This window comes from Anas acuta, chromosome 5 (assembly GCF_963932015.1).
Source record: "Anas acuta chromosome 5, bAnaAcu1.1, whole genome shotgun sequence".
NCBI lineage: Eukaryota > Metazoa > Chordata > Aves > Anseriformes > Anatidae > Anas > Anas acuta.
In genome coordinates, this window is record NC_088983.1 from 10,419,223 (window position 1) to 10,437,075 (window position 17,853).

The 17,853-nt window shown below is 39.0% G+C and overlaps 1 protein-coding gene across 5 annotated transcripts in view; it reads left to right on the top strand.

Annotated features, from left to right (window-relative positions):
- PPP1R13B (protein phosphatase 1 regulatory subunit 13B) overlaps positions 1–17,853 on the top strand; it is a 70,414-nt gene that overhangs the window by 8,072 nt on the left and 44,489 nt on the right. For 2 of the 5 annotated variants that reach the window (XM_068682623.1, XM_068682624.1), the window contains exons 1-2: positions 3,814–4,040; positions 16,681–16,828. In XM_068682623.1, the coding sequence (XP_068538724.1) occupies positions 3,915–4,040; positions 16,681–16,828 (274 nt within the window). In that variant the 5' untranslated portion in view covers positions 3,814–3,914. Of the gene's footprint in view, positions 1–3,813; positions 4,041–16,680; positions 16,829–17,853 lie in introns of those variants that run through there. The other 3 variants (XM_068682626.1, XM_068682628.1, XM_068682625.1) reach the window with 2 other exon arrangements.

Below are 17,853 nucleotides of genomic sequence, written 5' to 3' on the forward strand. Positions count from 1 at the left end.
CTATACAGCGTTTCCAGTATTTGTGTATCTGGAGTTTTCCTAACATTCAACCTAACAAGTCTTTGATTGTGATTTGGGTCTTCTAGATGCTACTGCATTATCCCTATTTACTGCTGCCCCTATCCCCTGCAATCCTAGCTGATTGAGGAAAAAATGTGTCCTGAAGCAACCCAGTACTATTCCGTTTGCGCTACCAGAGCTCGGAAGAACTGATGGCATAAAATTATAAGTGAGCTTAATCTGGAGCATGCAGATACTTGCCTGTACCTTTTCAGAAGCAGGAAAAAGCTTTTGATTGGCTTTTTCTTGCTGTTTAACAAACTACACAGAAGTTTTTCAAGGAGTGAGGTCTCAGCAGCCTCTTCCAGTGCTCAGGGCTGAGCGTATCTTGGTTCTGTCTGAATTCCTTCATCAACCTTTTGTCTTCCTTTCCCCACCCTAACGGGGGGACCAGAGTTACTCAGTCATCCTCCTCCTGTCAACTACCACAGTTTTCTTTTGAGGAAAAGGTGTCTTCTGACACGGGAGCGGGCACAGTGGCACAGGTGTCCTTGTGTAGGTAGGTGTGTGTGCATTGGGGCGCAGGGCCTGGCTGGGATGAGCTCCCTGGTGTGCAGGGGGCTAGGAATGCCCCCCTGCTTCTGGCATCCTCTGGAGGACAACAAGGAGAAAAAAAGCTTCCCCTCTTCTCCCCCAGGAAAAGCACGCTAGGTATATTCTTCTTTGGAAGAATATTTTTTTGAATGTGTGTATTTAAATGTACATATTTGACATATTTAATTCAAATTCTTTTATGGCTTTGATTTTCTCGAAGCTTTGGGGAAAAAGGAAACGCTCACTACAATGCATCCTCTGCATAGGTGGTTGAACTCACGGTTGGTATAGTGTAATAGAACACGACATTTTTACTGTAGTAAAATAGATTTCAGAAATATGTAAACTACACTGTCAGTTTACCTAAGTGGAAGCGATAAGTGAATCTAGGTACCCATCTCATTAATTATACTTAATTTAAAACTGACTTTGAAGAAAAACGATCATAAATGTGTGAGCTTCCTTTCTTTCCCCAGTATGATCCATGGATTTTTGATTGATCATATTGCAGAAACTAAAGGAGACTGTATATAAAGCAAGCAAGCTGATTGTCTTATTGTATGTGCAAATTCTCATAATTTTCATCCGGAAGTTAAGGTGCCTATTTAGTTGAAATTTCCACAAGTGTGTACAAGCCTGGCTTAGAGGCCTATTGTGTAATCACGCATGTTTGTAGTTAAGCATGTTCAAAATCAACGAATTGCATGTATTAGACATTTACAATAACGCTTACTTAGGAGGAGCACAGAGGTGAAAATAGTGAGAGGGAGATTGGGTGGCAAAGTGGAATCCAAGTTACCGAAACAAGTAAAAGGCTTAAATGGAATGATACTATAAATACGGTGTTGGGGTTTAAAGAACAGCAGGAGTTCAGAAGAATTATACTTGAGTGTTGCTTCCTTGTATGGGCTGCTCACATCTACCAATTTTAATCTATAGATTTATGTCAAGTAGTTTTCTGTTCTGCAGTTGATGTAGAATTGTGCTTTATGGAATTACACTTCCAGTTCTACTTTATATTCTTTTTCCTACATCTTTCCTTGTGTTTTGCAGAGGCCATTAATGTCTTCATGATAAAGTGCTTTAGTAGGATCGTAGACTGCATTTTACTTTCCCGCTGAGTGATTTATGTCATCTGCAGTTGTATAACATTGCTGAATATGAGCTTTGTTACACAGGGCAAGTCTTCTTGGACCTTATGTAGTTGCTGCATTTAATATAAGATAAGAATTTATACCTGTGAAAAACTTCATGCACCTCATCTGCAGTTAGAGCATTCAAACCTCTTTACATGCTGTGTGGAGGAGGAATCCCCTTATTTCTTTAACTTAGAATTTTGAGGCTGATAATACATTACGCAACCAGAGGATGTAGCTGTGGTATCCTTATCTTCCTCTCCCTCCTAGATTTATAATTTCCTTCCTAGAAGTAACAGTTACAAATCAGTCAGCCACATAACTGTACTGGATCAGATACTCAATTTAGAGACAATATGCTTATGGAGCATATGAGGAAAAGGAAGGAGCTATGCTGTGCTTGTATGGCTTTTATTATTTATCTGATTTAAAAAAGTACATACAGACATTTTCAATTACTTCCGAAGGGAGGATGACAGGATAAAAGAAGGAAGTCCAGTGATATGTCTTTTAAGTTATATGCTTCTTTTAAAAGATCCTGATCATCCAAAGGGATGGTGGGCTTTAGATCTGAACCCTCCCATATACCTCCCAAATGCACATGTATGTTAAGCCCTCCTATTAATTAATACCAAGTAAGGTATTAAAATTTTTTGATTTTTTTTTGTTCAGAAGCATTCAGCTTGTAGCAACAGTTGGAAGATGGGCACAACGTGTGTTAATATAGGCCCAGCTTTGCCTCTCAAATATTTATTCATGTGATACAGTTTGTTTTTCTGGCAGATAAAGATACGATCTGCTTTTGGAGAACAACCAGCTTAGATTTTTTCCATCCTTTTGGAAGCAAAACAACCCTTCCCTTTTAAGAAACATTCTTCCATTTCAAATTTATTTAAAATGTCCTCAGTTTCTAAGAGGTTAATTTATTTTTTTTAAGTTGCTGCATTTTAGAAATCTGAAATTATTCTTCTGATTATATTCCCACTAAACCTATCAATGGTACTTGTTTGCTAAGGAGGAAGGAAGACTGCATGGGATTGGAGTGTTTGCGTTTCTGACAAAATGCATTAAGGGAGGACAATGCTATTTCTGAATGTTGAAGCAGGCTAAATATGGAACCTTACCAGTTTTTTCTTCCTTCTGCTGCTGCTCGTGGGGAAGGGTAATGTAGCAGTTCTGTGCATCGCAAATTAAACCGAGAACCTACTACTCTTCCTTCTGCAGTTCATGCATAAGGTGCTACACAGAAAATGTAGTTTATAATCTGCTCTAAGAGAGATGGGTTGTTTCAGTCCTGCTGTTTTTTCATAGTGTGGGTATCTTTGTGTGTTTTTGTTCCCCCACGCTGGGTCACTTGCTCACTCGTTCTGTGTTTTCTCTATTAAGGGAATGGGTCAGGCAGAAGAATGCGCTTTGCTGCTGCAATGGTAGAGTGAGAGCTACATGCACTGTTGGTGCCATCTCTGTCTGCCTCACTCTGGATCCTGGGTAGTGTTGACAGGAATGATGATAAACATTCCCTGTCCCTTGACATGAAGAGGCAATCAGAAACATAGTTTACCATTTTATATTCTCTGCTGCTTGAATTACATCCAGCAAGAAGAAAGACTCTGCCAAGAATGGAGGAGTGCTTGAACTATAGTATTTTTAGGCGTAAATACACGGTGGATTTTGTTGTTGTTTTGTCTTTAGGCTGGTTGGTTGTCTTCAAAAGTTTCACTAATTTCAGGAAAAGCATCATGTAAACATCTTTGATAGATGCTAGCATCGTTTGCTCTTTGAACTTCTGCTCCCCATTGCCCCCTTCAATGGAAAAAATCACTTCTGTCCGTCCTGAGACAGACAGAGCCTTATATGTAAATTTACTTCGGATGAATACTTAATGTTTTTTATTATTATAACATCAAACAAAGATGACTATTGCACAATGAGAGGATAGCAGAACTCCCCTACTGCAACCTTGCCTAATTAGGCGAAACTTGATCTAGCCTATCTTGTTCCTGTCACAACTGTGGCCTGTCTTGTTTCCTTAGAACATCTTATCACTGCTCGTCACTGCTTGAATTCATGTGCCAGTAGACCAAAAATACTCCATTTAAGTGGATTTTCACTGTAGTTGCTGCACAGAAACTGCTCTAGGCTTTAGCTCTGCACTATTACATTTCTATTCACTACTATTTACACATGAAGAATATTTTAAGGATGGTTCTTCACAATATTATTAAAACACCAAAAGAGAAATCTTGGCTATCAGAAAAGACTGGACTTAACTCTAAAAACTGGACAAAGGACAGAGTTGTAAAAAAGAAGGTGGGATTACTTTGCTTTTTGTTTCTGTACTGTAAAATTATACACTTTGTGATTTTGTCTTGTAAAACTTAATGGTGATTTCTTATAATGGTTTAGAATGTTGTATGTGGGACTTTTCCTTGAAAATCAGAGACTATTGCCTTATATGGGTCTCTTTTGTATATGAAATATCTGAAACTTTAAATTTTACCTTGTGTAAATTCAGTTAAGTGTTTTTTTTTGGGGGGGTGAGGGGGAGAAGGGAGGATATTCTGTGTGTTTGTTTTTTTTTTTTGATTCAGACAGAATGGATATGTGACAGGAAAATAGAATGACTTTTAATTTTTAAATCTTCCATGTAAAAACTCCAGAAATAGACTGGAAAGAGTAATTTTCTATAATGTTCAATTTCCACCCCGATGATGGAACGAAAACTCTGCAAACTGCCTGTTGAATCCCAGAGGATATATTCTGTTTTCACTTTTTATGTTTTTGCCAAGCCAGATCTCAGACTGAATGGCTGGTATTCCCTGGAAGCAATGTGCTAAACAATCAGTTTTTGTTAATGCTTTCCACTCCCTGGGAGAAAGCTGTGGCTGTCCCTTCTTATTCTGATCTATTGAAGATTAAAGGAAAGAGTAGCACTGATTCTGGTTGCAACTTTACATATGGGTGTGGGTCTGGAGACTTCAAAAAAGTTGTTCTTTGTTTGTAAAATGGAAAAGTGGTGCTCAGTGCCCCAAATAGTCTTTATTAATTGACCAAAGGCACGTCTTCAATGAAGATCCTATTTTAGTTGGTCGGTTTTTATGTGGTATGGATTTTTCTTTTGAAAACTCGTAAATGAAAAGGCACAAATATCTGTGCGTGTCCTATAATCTTTTGATGAGATTATTTTCTATGCAGTAGTTTGGTCAGGCTTTTCTGGAATTCAGTGGGGTTTGGATGACTTTGCAGTAGCTGTTGACAAGGTCGAACACAAGACTGTAGAAACATCAGCACCTCCCTTTCCTTAGCCTTGGCCAAAATGTTTTTAATAATTTGAGAACACTCAGTTCTGTGATACAAGTTCTGTGGGACACTTCTGTTGCATGCGTACTTTGAAGGCTCTACTGCTCTTTCAGGAAAATTAACCCCAAACCTCACAGTTAACTCAATTCTTCTTCAGCTTTGCCTTGTGTTGTCATGATGAGTTGTCTTTCCAAGTACATTATAGTATTTTATAGTGTTGCTAATTCCCACGTGCAAAAACCTTAAATAAGACTTTTCCACATATCTCCCACCCAGAAAAACTAAAATACTTTTTTTTTTGGCTTTTTAAACTGACATATGGTTCCTGAGTCTTTGAGGGGGAGGTCCTGTTTGTAGGGTTTGGTGTGTTTGTTTGCTTTTAACTTCTCTGTTTGAATACAGCTTTCCTTTTTTCTTCCTGAATGGAAAGCTGAGATTCATATTTAATAAAATGATGTCTGAAGCTGAGTCATCTTGAATTAATTTGGTTTTACTTTTAATTTGTTGGCAGTTCACCTGAGTTTACTGCAGAATTTAAAGGAATTACAGTTGTATTGTTCTTCAGTATCACGTCTTCTTTAATGGTTTGGAAAGTAAAATATTTAATAGTATTTTTAAACATATTATTCATATCTCATCAGCTGGTGAACTGTTGTTTCAAGCTTGTCATACACTTGTTATATGATGTACTGATCACCTTGACAGATAGGGAAAATTTAGAGCTGTGAATGTGAGCACTGAATTGTGCTAGATGATGAGATGTGCTTGTAGTGTCACAGCCATTCCTCCCTTCTTCTCCCCCAGGAGCTTTGGGGCCACACCTCATCTTGTACTGGAGTTCCCCACTTAACTCTGAACCATTTGGTTTAGAGGATGCTGAGTTGGAGATATGACAAATAGTGGAAATCATGTTTGTATTTTACCAAACTGTTTATATCTCAGCTTAAGGACAAATGGAGCTCAGGAAAGAGGACTGTACCAGTGTAGCTATTGTTTTGATCTTGAGTCTTGCTGTTGCCTGAATTTAGAATCATTGAATCACAGAATATCCCAAGTTGTAAGGGACCCACAAGGATCATCGAGTCCAACTCCTGCGTCCCCAGAGGACCACCCAAAAATCAGACGCTGTGTCTGAGAGCGGTGTCAGGCACAGTGTTGTGACCGCTGCCCTGGGGAGCCTGTCCCAGTGCCCGACCACCCTCTGGGTGCAGAACCTGTCCCTAACCCCCAGCCTGACCTTCCCCTGTCCCAGCTCCATGCCATCCCCTCGGGTCCTGTCGCCGTCCCCAGAGAGCAGAGCTCAGCGCCTGCCCCTCCGCTCCCCTCGTGAGGGAGCTGCAGGCCGCCATGAGGCCTCCCCTCAGCCTGCTCTGCTCGGGGCTGAACAACCAAGGGGCCTCAGCTGCTCCTCGTACATCCTCCCCTCCAGGCCCTTCACCACCTCTGTAGCCCTCCCCTGGGCACTCTCTTAAGAGTTTTGTGTCTTATTTTATGTTTTGTGGCTCCCCAGACTGCCCGCAGTGCTGGAGGTGAGGCCGCAGGGGCTCAGAGCAAGCCATTCCCTCCCCTGGCCCGGCCAGCAGCGCCGTGCCTGATGCACCCCAGGGTGAAGTTGGCCCTCTTCACACTTTTGCTGTGTGGTGTGTGCATTTTCAGTAGAATCCATTGTTTAAGGAATTCTCATTAACTAAATATGTGAACAAATGTTACTGTATTTAAATACAGCAAGTGTTTGCTATTTTTTTTAAATAAATTAGCAATTTTGTTTACTTCACGTAACAACCAGCACAGAATTGATGTGCTTGCTGATTTTTTTTTCCCTGCAGGTGCAATATATGAATTTTGCTGAAATTAGGCAGGCGGTAACAGATGAGGGTTTGTCGTTCTAAGATTTACAGACAAAATGTATTCTAAAATGTAAAAATCTGAGTGCCCTTGATGAGGCCAGCAAGTGTCATAGAAAAACTGTGTCTTTCTCAGAACTGCTTGATTCTGAGATCGGTCTCCTGTTTGTGGGTAGTAGTTGGCAAAGACTCCTATAGCAAATCAGACAATACCAGTTTTCAAGGTGAGAATATTTCTCTGAGCTGTGAATGCTAGTCTTTCAAGAAGTTTCCAACTTTCACCTTTTAACAGCGGCTGTGTATATCATGAAAGATGGTATAATGGCCTACAGTATTTTAAATAGTGGAGCAGAATTATTTTTTTGTGGAAAAATAAATCTTCGCATTTAAGCGGTACGTTGCCTCAGAAAGAAATGTGCTCAGCAAGAACGTGTTGGTGTATCTAGATGTATCCCCGAAGCCTCTTACGTGGTAACTAGTGTCTTGGCAGTCCTTTAGTGGAATTATTTGCATCAAGGAGCAACAACAAGATCTCTTGCTGTTCCTCCAGATGTAGCAATTTAGGAATCAAGCCAAGAGATAATGATGCAGGGATGTTGAACTCATTCTGTTGCAAGTGCCAAATTACGTTTTTCCACTAGAAAACATCACAAGAGGCATGTCTTATATTTCTCTAACTTCAGGCTGTGTTTCTTTAGCTCATGACGTTAAATATTGCGCTTAGACAGATTTCCTTTTAAATTAGTAGATTTCTTTGTAGTGCAACTTCTTTTTAACCTCTTTTCATTTCTTAACTTTGCCCTTTTTGGCTTTACCTGTTTTTCCTTCTGTAGCCACATGTTTATTACCCATCTTTTAAATCAGTTTATCAAAGTCCCAGCTGCTGCTTGCTTTCAAAGGAACCATCGGAATCTAAAGGAAAGCATTCCAGCGTTGTGACAAGCAACAAGCAGCCTGTATAAAGATGATGCCTGGAGAGCTGGATGTGGGTTAACAGCACTATGGCTTCTAATACAACAAAGTATAGGATTGTAATGTCTAAGTGATCACTTCTATCTTAAGCAGATGCTAGAGACTTAGTATTTGTTTGGTGAGTTGTGTGTTTTTTTTTTTTTGTTTGTTTCTTTTGGCCCCATTCGTGTCTTGCTCCTCGCAGCCTGTAGAACACCATTCGAGTCTGTGGGTTGCTCGTGTTGTTTATACAAGCATCTAGTCCTTCTAGTTGCTATTGTTTCATTAGGTTTTGTTTTCCTGGAGCACTGGAAGCCTTCCAGTCAGCTACTACTATACCTTTCATTAATAATCTGCAGACCTGTCTTGTGTAGTTGAATATATTTAAATGCCTGATGATAGTGCTCTTTCCTCTAGCAAAACTGCTGGCTTATTTCTCTGCCATTACTGAAGTCTACCTCTGGAAGAGTAAGAGACTCCACATTCCATATCTATAACTGGTGCTGTAGCTTTTTCTCTGTCAGTGACAAAGAACAATAAAGTGTCCTAAGTATTCCTTCAGCAAATAAAGAGCAAGTATGTATAGGTTTATGAAATAGTCTGAATCCTGCTGAACACCTGCTGTTAGACATGAAAGCTTATTTACTGAAGACAAAGGCAACAGTGGTAAAGTTCGTGAGAGGAAACATCTGTGGGGTTTTTATTTAATTTTTTTGGCTTTATCCTCTCCATTAAGCTATTGCATATGTGCAGACATTACAAAATTGAAGGAAGATCTTATTTTAAGGTTTCTTTTAATGTTCTACTTCCATATTTCTTTAAGAGGTATTAAATATATATTTTTAAAGTAATTTCTGTGCTCTGTGAAGAGAAGGAATTTAATACTCCATCACCAAGTTTCTTGGTACAAGCGTTGACTGACACAACTATTTTTTCTTCTGGTTATGTAACGAAGTTGTCTTGCACAGAGTCCTGTGAAGGTGGATGTCAAGGTAGATGTTTCAGTGACTGCAAAGCAGCAAGTTAATGATGCAGTTATTTTATGAGCCTGTGCAAAAAAAAATGCTTTTGAGTCTGCAGGCAAGACTGCAGAAAACTTTACTCATTTCTATATTCTTTGCAAACTGAAGACTCTACTCCACTTCTGACACTACCTTTCTGCATTTTACCAGTATGGTCTATAGGCATGACTGAGTCTTAAACTTTGGCCTAAACTCAAGTTATGTGTAGCTTGGATGTAAGGAAAATGTGTTCCAGAACATAAAATTTATATTGTTATTTCTTATCAATAAGAAATTACGTGGGAAAGGGGAAAAGATGTTAAAAGGAAGAAATCTCCCAATGAAAAGCAGTAAGAAATTTGCTTTCTGTCTTGATGATCTTATATGAAATGTCATGAACATACTGCAATAAAACTTTCAAGAAATCTGTTTTTAAAAAGTATAACTTCATTCTGGCAGTAAATTATGATTGAGACAAACCATGCTGGTGAATAGCTCACTTAAAGATTTCTTTTTAATATATGGAAATAAGATGGTTAAATCTTACTCCTTTTCAGGTGTTTACATATAAGAACATCAGACTTACTTGGGATTTGTTCTAAAATCTCACAGTATAAAGAAATAGTTATGACTTGAGTCAAGAACGCATCTTTCGGTGGTTTTAATTAAAACATTTTTTTGTTTATAATTTTATAGTCTTATTTCATTCAAAGTATAATTGCTTAAAGCTTCATCTAATCAAGTCCACAATCTTAAAAAGGAGAATGTTCATATTGCAAAGGAAATGAAATTCTGCTTTGGTGCTGGAGATGTGCAAGTAGAATTTCTACAGCTTTAGCTGGTGCAAAATTTATGTATTGGCATGAATTCTGTGCAAGCTAACTTGCACAGAATCATTGATAACTTGTGACTTTTTTTTCCTGAGCATTCTTTGTGCAGGGTTGGGAATGCTGGCGTGTCTTATCACCAAAGGGTTGGTTTTCCACCTCTTCACAATTTTTCTAGTGTCACATGAGCTGATTTTTCTAGTGAATAAAAACGTCAGTCTTAATCAAAGTTTGTTTGAATGATGGGGCTTTGGCATTTCAGTAAGATATGCTTTTGGATGTTTCAGTTAAAGATGTATTGTAGTTGCACCTTAAATATAGATTAATGTAGAGAATGACTGGGGTCCCAGGCCAGCAGAATCAAGGTTGGGAGGCTATCAAAATGTGTTGGGAGATATTGAGGTCTCTGCTGTGTAAAAGAAGACTTTTTTTTTTTTCTTTGACTATTCTCAACTTGGACTTGTGGCAGCCATGGACTTAACCATGACTTTATCTGAAATGGCAAAGCACAAGCTCCTGAATGGATTTTTATTTTTTTATTTTTTTTGGAACGCTTCATTAGGGGGAGATGCCTGGTGAGAAGGTAATGCATTCCAGTTCCCATGAAACAAAGGGAATAAAGCAGGCATTGCTGCCAGAATTGTTCTGTACTTTCAGTCCATTGTGTGTCAGTGTTTTAATAATACACATTTTGTATTTTTGAAGCATCTAACCACTTTTCTGCTGGAAGAGGTGGAGGTTATTGGTTTTGTGTTTTTTTTTTTAAAACGTTTACACAATGAAGTTTCTAGGCTGGTTTAAGGAAAAAAAAAAAGCAAATGAAAAATCTGATAAGACTGAACAGCTGCTTGTGAGTTTAGCCATATTAAGTTATTAGGTATCCAGTGTATTCTTAACTCACAATCGGATAATTCTAAAGATGGTAGAAGTTCTTAACAAAAAAGATCTATTGTCCACTGTAGCTTTAATACCAGGAAAAGGAAAGCAGTGGATAGAAAAAAAAGTGGGAGAAAAAATAGTCTTTCATGTTGTCAGGATGTTTTTTCTTCTTAACCCTTCCTATGCTGTTTGATCTTCATTTTAATCTTTCATAGATGGACTTTTCGAAGTGACTTTGTAGTTGTGGATATAAAGTAAGTTACCTTTGAGAATTGGAACAGCTTTCTGATCCCATTTTTGTCAGGAACCCCGTGTTTGGGTGGAAGCGTGAGTTTTAGTTAAAAGGCAATCATACTTAAAGCAAAAATCAGTTGAATTGATCTTCATCCCTAGAATTTACTGGTTCTCTTTTTTTAGTTGAATATTAATATTATTAGTGGAAATCAACTCTAACATGTTTTAAATCCTAATATTTCAGCATGTCCTGAAATACTACTTTTTTGGTTGCTTTCTGAAAGCTTAAATAATTCAATTTTCTTAGAGTAGGGTATCAGGAGATATGTGCTTAGATTGGATTGTGTTAGCATGAAATGCCAGCGCTTACTGTGTTATTGGAGTTAGTGAATTAACTTGTGTGTAAGGCAATGGAGAGACTTTATGTAAGGTTTATTTCTACTCAAGCACCAGTGTTTTATGTCTTGGTAGCATAAGGTAATCTTGGAGTAAGATGTATTTCTTTTTTCCATGAAAATTGTTGTTAAAGAGGATCTAATTAAAAACATCCATGTTCTTAATTTGAGGTACAAGCAGAAGATGAAAAGCATTGCACTTTTTTTTTTTGTAAGATTGCAGAAAAATGGTGAGGGGAAAAAAAGACCTCATTCAGAAGTTGGAGTTTTTAACTTTTTGGGCGATTTTGCAACTAAGAACACCCATCAGTCTTCTGTTCTGTTTTTGTGCAGTTCTCCTACTTTGTTTGTACTAGGGGAGTGCAGCTGGAGCTGCAAAACAGGATAGCCTGCAGAAGCTCACAGAGAGCAAGGGATGTTGGACTCTCACTTCTGGCCCTGTGGGACCTTTGCCGTGGTAGATGAGTTAGATGAGAAGAAAGCATAAAAACACCTGTTCACTGTATGGAGAGTAGAAAAGCTGGTGTAAAGGACTGATTTGGCATTAGTTTCTTGATAAATGAGTGAAAAACAATAGGGAGGAAGACTCCATATCACAGTGGGGAAGTGAAAATTAATGCATAAAGATGACATGGCGAAAGCTATAGAGCCATAGGCTTGGAAAATCATTTTTTATACATTGTGACTTTTTTTTTTTTTTCACTAAAGAAAGGCACATGAGTGAAAACTTGAGAAAACCAACAGCCACATTTCCAAGCTCTGAGAGTATTAGCTGCACCAATTGATAGCAGAGACTATCCGTGCCTTCAATATTGTACAGGAGTACTGTGGATGGATCTGGGACACAAGACTGAGAAAATAATTGGTGTGAAAGATGTCTACTCATAATGATAGGTATGCTTGAGTTACTGTGAATATGAAATCCAGGGAGTCATTGGAAATAACTGGGTAAGGGCTGTGATGGCCATGTGGAACTTGAATTGGTGGCCAGGCATTCACGAGAGATGATTGGAGGTGGTCAGGGTTTCAGATTGATCAGTAAGGGATCAGGTCTGGACAGATAAAACTGTCTCATCACTCTGGAAGGTGCCTGTTGAAATTTGTGGGTGACATTATCCAGTTTTGGAAATGGAGGAGATGATAAATGAGGATAAAGATCTTGAGGATTTATCCCTCCCTCCTATTTCCGTGAGAAACGGCGGGGATGATTACATGTGCCCTTCAAGTAACCCAGGAAGTATGATGGGAGAGAATTGGGATGGGAACAGAGAAGTGGAGACAACAACCTAAGAGGAACATGTGCACGAACCTGACTCTGAGCAGAGAAGATTTGGAAAGGACTCTGAGGCTGTCCTAGCAGAAGCTTTTTGGGAAGCTGAGAAATAAGTGAAACAGCAGTAAGAGTTCGGTTGTGAGGCTGATACAGCCCATCTGGCATGGGAAAGACCTGAACTGTGAAGGAATATATTACAGGTTGGTGGAGAAGAGTAGAAAGATTCAGGAATTGATGAAAGCTGGAATAAAGCCATTGGTTGGGAAGCAGGGCTTGCAGAGGACAGCAGCAGAAAGGTAACATCTGCAACTGCATTGAGGAAAGGGTAAGATTTGGAGCTTGGTATTACTGTGGAAACCAAGTATAATTTAGAAGCACTGAGGTTACATTTCAGATCTTACTGTGTGCCATTGTGTCCACACTTGAAGATTTTTGATGATTGAATTGAAATGTTGCTATGGTTATGATCTCATTTTTAAGAACATGCATTTCTGCAATTGTTCATGTTTGGAACTCATTTAAAATGAGAAGGATTTACCAGCTTCCTGTATCCTAATCTTGGGCTAAGAACATTTTTAATACTGCTAATTTTCTTCAGTGGGTGTACTGTCTATTTCATGCGTATGCCTCACTCATATTCTGCAGCAGGAAACTTCCATGTGCCATCAGTGCTTCTTTGTATTTTATCTCTGTGAATTACCTTGGATTATTATTCTGCCTTCACTGTAAATAGGGATAGCTATGACACTGACTTGAAAATCTAATTAATACTGCAATATGTTAATAATTTTCAATATTTTGAGTCTTTCTTTGTATGCTTTAAGCCATCTGTTTCACAGTACAATGCTTCAGTTTCCACGGTGTTACTCCAACCACCTGTTAAAAATAAATACAAATCCTTACTTAAATGAGTCTGGGGAGTAGTGTGATGGCTGCAGCACCTTGCTGCCTCGTTAGAGGGACACCTCTCCCTGGGCTGTCCCCAGGCCAGTGCTGTGGGTGACAGTGTACTTCAGAGAAGGCAGTGCTGGGGCAGACTGAGAGCTGAGGGAGCTGAAAATATTGTGTTTGAGGTACAGCAAACTTGGGCCTGGTCTTGCAAAGGGGGGACTATATGTTTATGTTGTGGTTGAGGTTTGAATTTATGGAGAGTTGGCAGAGTTGTATGGGATAACTTGCACCTCCAAGGCCTTTCTTCTTTTTCAGCTGGTCTGCAGATGTAGGCAGATAACCTTGAATACACGAAACAACTTTTCTGGGGCACTGTTATCTTTACAACAATACAGAAATCGAAACTTGGAAGCCATGTGAAACCATGTGGTGTTAAGCTGTGCCGTTTAGTCTTTGACAATGAGGTAACAGGGCTTTGGGACAGACCATGAAGAAGCTGAGACCCCCTCTTGATTCTGGGAGTGCCAGTGTCTTTGAGCATTCTCATAAAAACTTGGTTTTCATCTTGAAATTACTGTCAAGTGTTATAGGGAAATCACTTCATAATACTGACATTAATAATTCACAGGCTGGTGTTTAAACTAAAAAAAACTATTGGTTACTTTTTTTAGGTACACCTGAAATATAACTGTGGAGAAAAAAGTCAAAGAAGTGTTTTTTATCACTCCTGTGGCTAGGAGAAGAACTTGCTAGTTTGAATGGTGGCAAGGAAAGTTTTGACTAGACTTCAAGGAACTTTTCCTTCCAGCAGGAATCCTGGGGTGGATGGCTGAGGGAAGTTGTGGAGTTTCCGCCATGAAAGGCTTTTCAGAACAGGTTGAACAAGCATCTCTGCAGCATGATGGAGCTAGAGGTGATTCTGCCCCGGGCCAAGAGACTGGCTCGGATGACCTCTTCAGGTTGCTTCAAAGCCTGTTTTTTTTGTGTTCATATATGACACTTCCACTCGTAAGTATGAGGTCGGATTCCACTACTAGAATCTGTACTAGGTGTTTATTGTGTAAAAGATTCCACAGCCACTGAGGATTGACTGGGCTTGGATCTTTTTTCATTTGTGGAGAAATAACACTGAGCTGTAAACAGTAGGTGGTTCCAGACATCTGCATTATTAGCTGTGGTTGTATCCGAGCTCTACAATAGCTCCTTTTAGAACTACTCTTGGAGAAACTCAAGGGTGAAGCTCTGGTACATTTACAGCCCCGGATGACTGCTGCTCGCATTGAAATGCAGTTACTGTGAGAACTTCAGGGTACTGCATACAAGCTTGGCAGGTTGAGGGAGAATAGGAAGATGGGCTGAAACAGCCTGCAGGTCTGCCAAGGAGACTGAGGGCTGGGAACCCAGGCTTTCTTGGGACTGGTCCCGTGCTTACTTCTGAAGTTGACGGTGCTGGGATGGAGTGCTCCTGCTCAGTATCCAGCTGTTATTAGTGCTCATCTACAGTTTGGTGCATGTAATGTGTCCCAGTAGTGTTCTGAATGTGTTTGTTGTTGTTTTTTTTGTTTTTAAGATATGCCAATGCAAATTGAGGCACAACTCCGGTTAAGTGGCGAGTGGTTATTTAATGAAGAGCTGTTAAATAATTAGGTTTTATCATTGTGGTTCAATATGTGATACTGAATCTTATTTACAGAGAAAGTTCTTTCAGAAATAACTTTCAGTTCTTTCAGAAAGAACTTTATTTATTTGTCTTCCTCCTAGAAGACAAAATTAATAATTTTGCCACGTTCATTAGGGACATCTATTATGGTAGCTATGTCTTAAACATCACATATCTCCATCCCTGTAAGTTTACAGAATGGTATCGTGACTAGTGTACTGATGGTAAATTGAGGTGCCAGAGAGTGAGGGAATGATAACATAGTTAAAAATACTTGTTTAATTTTGAGCAGGAACTGAAGGCTGAGTATCTTTCTGACAATTTAGTGTTACATAGAAAAACATGCTTCTGTATACAACTCTCAACGGGTCCTCGAAACAGTCCCACTCAGGGCTAAAATTAATCTTCTTAGTATTATTGTATTGGGACTTTGCTGTGTTTTTTTTTTTTTTTTTTTGTTTCCTTACAAGCCCCTCAGCTGGTAAGGACACCCTTCCAGCTCTTGCAGCAAGTGCCATAAGGGCCTACAAACCAAATTCATCGAGAAGGCTCTGTAAGGGAGAGGTCCCTGATAGAGGAGGGCAGCAAACAAATGTATTATTAATGGCCATATTAGAGCACACAGTGCACAGAGGGGGATGAGGTGGGTGAAGTTGATGTGCAGTTCTTGAATGCTTGACTTTGCAGCAAGGTACCTTTACTAACATGAGCAGGGATGGGAATAGCTCCAGCTCTGTGTGTTTATGCACACCTTTGCTTAAGGTGGAGCAAAGCATTTGAACAAAAGTTTACTTCAACTGAGCTTAGTGCTCCCTCTTAGAGCTACGCTTGCTCCTTTATAGATTGGATTGTACTCTTTCTTCTTTCTGTTTTCCTTGATGTCAAGTTCTTTTGAATATTATTAAGGTGGGGAGGGGAAGAAAAACTATTTTGTGGCAGCTTTCCAACTGGAATAGCTGGGAGCAGTTACTCGAGGGAAAGTTGTCCTTTGATGTTGTACAAGTATAAGTGAGGAGAGCATGCTTAGTGCCTCTGCGGGCAGGTTGCGTGTGCATCTGGTCAACACAGCAAGTGCAGGGTGGGGGCTGAAGTTCTGTGGAAACAACTGACTTCTCAGAGGTTTTAGCTCTAGCAAGTAACTAAACAAATGCAACCCCTTGCAAAATGTGACACTTCTATGTCCCCTGTTTGTATGGTGGTTTGGTTTTTACTCCAAGGCTTCCAATCCAACGAAATGTGAGTGGATCTTCAGACAAATTGCAAAGGGTTGCCCACCTGTGGAGCTTTATGTTACTTTACAAAGTATTAATTTATTTGCAACATTTAAATGCTATGATTTCAAACATCTATTATAGCAAAACTCATTCCTTCCCTCCCAGCCTCATTGTCAGACAGAACTAAACCACTTTAACTGAAATGAAAGAGGAAAAACAAACACCATCAACCAACCCCACCCCCCAAAAACAAAACAAAAAGAAAAACAAAAGGAAAACCTTCCATTCACACTTACCAAAAAAAATCAACACAAAGGACTAAATCGTTTGCTAAGTTAGAAGAAACTGAAAACTATTTTTATGATAATATTAACCAACCATAAACATATAGTTCCATTTACAGAGGGTTTATAAATCTTACTCATATTCATATTCTTGTCATGTTTCTGAATATTCTGCTACTTTTTTTTTTTTCTTTCAGATGATATTAACCGTGTTTCTGAGCAACAATGAGCAGATTTTGACAGAAGTTCCAATTACACCAGAAACAACCTGTCGCGATGTAGTAGAGTTCTGCAAAGAGCCTGGAGAAGGAAGCTGCCATCTGGCTGAAGTATGGCGTGGAAACGGTAAGCAAAATGTTTGGTGGAAATTGGTTTAAATATTTGTAACAATTAGAAGAAATGGTAAGACTGACTTTTTAGTATCAATAATTTCTAATTGTTCTAAAGCTTTTTTATTTTCTTGGCAAACTTTCATGCAGAGCGTGGTATTTAGTATCTCCAGAGTCTAATGAAATTCTTGATTATTTTTTTTTTCCTCATTTTCCTTTCTCAGCATGGAGTATTTGATAAAAGGCATATATAAGATGTGTTAGTCTTTTGTATTTCAGATCTTCAGATTACATGAAGTATTCAGTATCTGCCTTTTAAAAATGGGGGGGAAGGATGGCTGTATTTTTACTTCTACGCATCATTTATTTCAAATAGGCATACAGCATGTTCAGGGTTGGAGTAGGGTTTAAGTAATTTGTAACGTCAGCGATGATCTTATACAAGAAGTGAGTGAAGGTTACCAACTGGATTCTTTCCCATACTGTTTCCTCACTGTTACCCACATGATAACAACCTGAAATTTAAGAATGGGTATAACAGAATCATAGAACAGTATAATTTGTATGGGTTTTTCTTCCTGGATCGTAACTAACAGAAGTTCATACAGAATCGTGCCAGAATCATCTCCAACTTCTTCATGGAAGTGTACTGTCAAAAATTCGATAACTTCCCTTGGGGCAGGTTGTAGTGCCTGTCTTTTATTTGTGTTGTAATTGTTATTTCACAGAATGATGGAATGAGCAGTCCTTTTCAGGATTGTGTCAGAGAAGCCCTATTATGCATTCTGTTTCTAGATGACTTCTTGCAGTTAAGTGTAGTGCAAGCTTCCAGGTTATGATAGTGTATCAATATATGAGTAGGATCAGTGAATGGCTGAGGATAACAGGTAGGTTCTTACCTACCTCAATTACTAAGGTTACCCCTGTTTAAGTGGTTTGTCATCTATTCTGTATAAAGAATGAGGTCTTAACTTGATATAAAATTCTTACTTTTTTATAGAGAGGGGTATATTTTGTTCAGGGGCTGTTTATTCATTTTGT